This window comes from Tyto alba, unplaced genomic scaffold, assembly GCF_018691265.1.
Source record: "Tyto alba isolate M040663 unplaced genomic scaffold, T.alba_DEE_v4.0 Super-Scaffold_16, whole genome shotgun sequence".
In the NCBI taxonomy this organism is placed as follows: domain Eukaryota; kingdom Metazoa; phylum Chordata; class Aves; order Strigiformes; family Tytonidae; genus Tyto; species Tyto alba.
This window is the reverse complement of record NW_024881278.1, coordinates 26,981,678-26,987,677: the sequence shown is the minus strand read 5'-3', so window position 1 is coordinate 26,987,677 and position 6,000 is coordinate 26,981,678. Positions and strand designations below refer to the sequence as shown.

General features: G+C 39.7%; 1 protein-coding gene across 5 annotated transcripts in view; it reads right to left on the bottom strand.

The window, feature by feature from the left end:
- Positions 1-963: 963 nt before the first annotated feature.
- The window catches only part of LRFN2 (leucine rich repeat and fibronectin type III domain containing 2), a 163,303-nt gene continuing 158,266 nt past the window's right edge, over positions 964-6,000 (bottom strand). For all 5 annotated transcript variants that reach the window (XM_032985306.2, XM_032985308.2, XM_032985307.2 and 2 more), the window contains one exon: positions 964-3,686. In XM_032985306.2, the coding sequence (XP_032841197.1) occupies positions 2,771-3,686 (916 nt within the window). In that variant the 3' untranslated portion in view covers positions 964-2,770. The remainder of the gene's footprint in view (positions 3,687-6,000) is intronic.

Sequence of the window (6,000 nt, the reverse complement as noted above, 5' to 3'; positions counted from 1 at the left end):
CATTTGCAAATTTGCTGATGTGGATTGAGCCTCGTTCGTTAAAGCTAAATGAATTAAAATTATTATTAACAGTAATAAATGAAGCTGCTGGATTGTGGACTTTATTACCTGGGTTCTTTGGCAACTGTCCATTACTTTAAAACAGTATCTGTTGGCTTACTTCCTCTAATCTTGTATGAGAAAGTGAAAGCAATGTTTTCCTTTTTAATAAAGAAAATAGTATATGATATTGCTTTTGAAAATTCATGGCTGCATATGCTACTAATATTGATGATGAACTTAATGTCTAAATTAAAAACAACCCAAATGTCATGTTCAAAGTGAAGCAGCAGCATAATAAAAAAGTCCAACTGCACCACAGTGTAACAAGGAGAAGAAAATAATTACATGAATGTGTTTAAGAGTCTTCAGTACAACACAAATGTAAATGTCATTAATGGTTAATGTGAAGGTGCCATCTGGACTGTTGGATGATGTAGATTCTGGCACTAGAGGTGTCATCCCTCTTGGAAAACATGAGAAAACCAGAGACTTTGAAAGATGTTACAAACTAAGTTTGACTGGATCTCTTCTGAATATATTAATGTTGGTGGTGAGCAATAAACTGAGCAAAAAAACTACAAAGTCAGGTTCTAAGCCTAAAAAGGCTTCCTCTTATTCCTGCAGATTTTTGATCATTAAAATGCATCAGTGACATAGATCTGTATAAATGTAACCAGAGAAAAAGAGGTGAAATGCCTTTTTACAAAATCTTTTCTCAGGTATTCCAAAAAGGTATGTATTTCTTCATTCCTATCTTATACCTAAAATTATGAAGGCAAAGATAGTTTGAGGGAAAGAGAAAACAAACACCTACATTTTCAAGATAATTTAAAAAATAATTACTGCTCCTTATTTGGGTTTCAAAACAGATCACAGAACGACAAATAAATGAAAAACAGGTACTTTGCTTTTCCCCAAGAATGTTTTTTACTGTACATTTTGTAGCAAAAAAAAAAAGAAAATAAAAGAAAAATATTCTGATCACAGGGATGTCATTTTCTAAAACTCCAAGTAGGAAACGTGACGAATACAAGATCAAGTACACAGCCATGTCACAATATATCTCTGCACCTTTAAAAAAAATATACATAGAGTTTTTTCATGTGTTATTTTCTCTGTACCTCACACCTTTTCTCCACATGTCTTTCACAAAATCATAGTAACAATGTGCAATTTCAGAATGGTTCCCAGCAGCTGATCTTTGGGAGCCAACAAATAAATAAACAAATGAAAGGTCAGTTGCAGTAGCCACCAGAATGTTGGAAATCACAGTAAAGTTTTTAAGGACACTAAATTCAGCTGGCTGGGCCATGTGCATTTCCACAACCACAGCGATGCCCCCCAAAAATGAATTTAAGAATCAGTTCACAAGCCCTAAAGAGCTCCTGGTTTTAGTTAGCAAGTACCTTACTGAGGGTGAGAGACAGCAGGGCAGGAGTACACTGGTAGCTGGGGACGGGCTATCTGTAGTGCAGGGAACATGGGAGCCCCCCCTGCTCTGAGACACCTCAATTTAACTTTGTAATTGGGAACATACTCAATCCCCTGAAATACACAAAAACATACATTTCCAGTGATGCTACTGATATAGTCAAGCCATGTCATGGCAACTGCACAGATAAAGAGCATTTGTCACAATAGGGTGAAAATCTGCATTTTCTTTGCCAGTTGAATGGAATGACATATGACCTTTGCCAGAAGCAAATATTCATAATGTAGAGAGTTCATGGAAATTACTTTTATTTTCTCTTTCTTTATCCTTTAATAAGGAAATCTTGATTGCTATTTTTCCAATCTTTGATAGCAACACCCTTACAGATATCAATAACTGCTGCAATCTGCCTTGAGCACTGACAAGCAGAGACTATGAAGAAGATGGAAGGGGATGATTTTTAAAAATTTACTAGCCCCTAGATTTAATTTTTCCTGGGACATAAAGGAGTGGTCATAGAGGTGAGTTACACAGTACACCAGAAACTTGACCTTTGTACATATCCTCCTTTTCATCTGAGGGATTTGATGAAACTGAAAACAAAAACAAAAAACGCATGGGAACACTTTCTGTTGTGGGGAAAAAACAACTTAAAAGCAGTAACACGGCAAAACAGAACAGAAATCATTAAATCCCAAGCAAAAGCCCACTCAAAACCAAGTATTATATTCCCAGGTGTCACAGTTAACACAATGAGACTATGCTGAACAATTTGCTCTGATCTGTCCCTGTGGATGCCTTGCCTGTAATTCTGAGAAAGTCATTTGCAATGACAACCAGATATATCCTAACACCAATCTTACAGAGAAGTGTGTTTCAGTGGTTAAAAAAAAAGAAAGAGATGCCCTTTAAAAAAAAAAAAAAAAAAAAAAGAAACCCTGTAAAATGAAATTTGTGCTGTTAAACCCCTTTTCATCCTCCTTGTTTAATCTTGTATGATGGTTCATCAAGAGTCTGAGTAACTTTTGGAAAGCAGTGTTAAATACAACTAGCAAATTCCTTGAAATATTCACGCATGGTTTAGTTGGGGCCAGACGAAAATGGTGCCGTACGTACTTATTCATATTTCATGACCTTCTTTCTCTTTTAGTATCCCTGTTACTTATTTATTTACCTATCTTTTTGGCCAGTACAACTGAAAATATTTCCTCCCCTCTCTTTCCAGATGCACGGCCCTGCAGCAAACCATGCTTCATAACACATGAGGGGAGAAGAGGAGCGGGGAGGCAGTGATATTTACACTGTGCTTTCCATTACCCACTCTGAGCTACCAAAAGTCCCTTTCGCCCCTGTTAGGTCATTGTCATCATACTGCAAAAGCATGCCGTTTACCGAGAGGCTCCTCTTTGTCCAAATGTTTGTTATCTTTTTTGGGTAGGTGCAACACTGAGATGTGCTGAAGTCCCCCATGTCAAAAGAATGGCTGCGCTTAGTTTTGCCCTCCAGAGGCAACATGAGGAGGCTGCGAAATCTGGACTCTGGCTGGCCCAACAGTGGCTCTTTGTCCGAGTGGCGGGCCACTGTGGAAGTTCTGGAGTCTGTCATCTCCTCCTTTTTCTGACATTTCAGTTCCAGGGAAGCAAAAGCTCCCATTAACCGGTCAATATTGTGTTTTGACCTGGAAGGAGGCCTCCACTTACTGGACAATGTGCCCTGTTCACTTTGGAGGCTATAGTCATCACAGTCACGGCTATTTGCAGAACTGGAAGAAGAGATGCTGCTCCGTGCAGACTGACAGTTAAACTCCATAAGTTCATTTCTCACCACGACTTTGGGGTTGACTTGAGGCAAGACGCCATTCTGAACTGGTTGTGCTCCATTTGTCTGTGAGTAGACATTGCTGACATTAGACATCTTCCCCTGGGAATTGTTGCAGACTTTATAACGGACCATGAGTATTACAATGAATACCAACAGTGTTGCCACAATGATGCCTCCAATGATCAGAATCATGGTCCCACCCAGGAACTGACTGTGCATCGACTGGCACTGAGGGTAGTCTTCTTTGGTGAAGAACTGGGCGCATCCCACAATATTGGTGGCAGTAAGGGTCGTGGCTGTGTCATCCCACATTGCCAGGACACAGAGGTCATAGCCTGTTCCAGAAACAAGATTGTTTACAACAAAGGCTTTGTTTGTAGCTGGAATCATCCTTTAAAAAAAAAAAAAAAAGAAGAGAAAAAAGAGAAAAAAAAATTGGTTATGCTTGACACTAAGGAAAAAGAGAGGAAAACAGACATAAGAACAGTGTGATGTTTACAGTTTTGGGTACTGACAGGGAGGAGTCAGAGACATAAAATTCAAACAAGCATTCAAGCTTCCCAGCCTCTGCAGGTACAACATCCCAATATTCAATAACATACAGGTTTTGAGGGCCATTTCTCAAATGTGCAATAAATGGAATAAGAAAAACTGACCAAACTAGCCTGGGGTATTTTTCGCCTCACCTGCATCTGTCCTAATCTTAGATATATTCAAACCTGAACAACTAACTCAAAATAAAAATATGTGCCTACAAAGAGCAGATCTTTCTGAGTGTGCAAATGACCCCTACACTTGCTGAATCTGAGCCTGACAGTTGTCATGTCACTTCACGGGTGCCTGAACATTTACTGTCTAACATCAGCAGGTTGCTTACCTTGTGAAGACAAGGGGCTACATTTAGTTTTCTCATTCCCTGAGAATGCAAGACACTTTCTCCACTCTCCAACCTACTTTCCCCATCCTCCTACTCCCCACTGTGGAAAACATCTCCTAGAAATGCAGCTATCATCTTCTTTTCCAGAAATTTCTCCCTGCAACTACCTTCCTCTGTGTGAGTGAAAACAAAATACTGGCATTGTCAGTATGGGCTGTGGAAGTGTGGGGTGAGGTAGGAAGATGCAGGGATGGAAACAAGAAGATTTCTTTAAAATAAAAAATTCTACTCAAATACAAATCTATTTTCAAAAACCAAATAGCTAGGGCAAAGCTGTGCTCCAAGTTTGGTTATTTATGGATATTATTCTTTGCTGCCACAAAACTTAAGCAGTCACTTGAACTCATGCAATATGAGAGCATCACTAGCATTCAAAATTAGCAGATGAAAATGGACATGGTCTACCCCCACTTCAAACTGGTGAAAATTGCAGCATATTAGTGAAATACAGTGGAGAATCTCGGATTCAGTGCCTGGTGCATAGCCAAGAATAAAACCAAAGAGATACCCCGTGCATGTTTCTCTTTACTTCCACTTAACAGGCTTGAGTGAGAGAAAAAAAGCTAAAATTAAAAAGCCCCCATTCTGACTTAGGATTTTTAGCACCAGCAACAAGAGAGCCCTGCAGAGACTTATACCAGACAGCAAGCTGGTATGACTGTAATTGGGACAGTGGGGCCTAGCCAGAGGAAAAAGACATACTCCATGTGGGAGCGTCAGGCTTTCTTAGCCTCAAATAGTCATCACAACCAGCATAAATTGCAGCTCTGCAGAGGCCCTTCTGTGCAGTGGGAGGGAACAGGTCTGCACAGAGAAGCAGTAACGTCAAGGCACTGCAAAGATGAGCTTCTGATCATCTTTGCATTTATGCATTCACGCCACTTACACAACCCTTCAGTCTGGCCACAGGCGAGGATGTGGCTCCTTTTAAAAAACAAACAAACACACCAAAAAGTTCTGTAAGGAAAAGAAATATCAATGAGAGACACCTGGAATATAAACATTGCCTGGTAGGTTTACTCAATGTTATATTTGAGATTCTTAGCATATTTATCATCCTAATGGAGATGTTCTGCACAGACATAGATGGGCTAATCAGAATTTGCCGAGAGGTCATAAAGCAGACCTCCCAGAAGACTCCAGATACTGTTGCTAAGTAGTCAAAATGGTTGGTCTCAAGTTATTTCTAATTGTTCTCCTCACCTTGTGGATCTGACAAAAACACACCACTGGCTACAGCAGCTTGGGCAATGCCTCCACACAGCTGAATTGTTCAAGGAATCTCATATGCACACACCAAGGATGATATATGGAATAACAGTATACTGTTGATCTTCAAACTCTTGAAAAGTTTCACCAATTGCTTCATATCTCCTTCAATATCACCTAGTGCTATAGTCCACTTTTCACCATCATTTCTAGCCAGGAGCTTAAAAAGTTCTGCAGTATGTAAGTCATTCAGAAATTATTTCACTGTGAAACCTCTTTACAAACAAGTAGCACTGTTAGAAGCAAGAACAGTCAACCGTACACACTGGGTCTTGAATTTGGGTCATAACTCTCCAGAAACAGAGCTGTAGCACCATCTGTTACAGTGGTTCCTTTTGCTTTGCACTGATGAAACACGGGGACACCTCTATATTGTCTCCAAGCAAACAGCAAACTGGGTTTACACAGTATATAGCTTTGCACATATCTTACGCATATAGAAATGCAGTCTTTCAACCTAACACACTATGCCAATTTATATAGAGTGAACACTGATAAC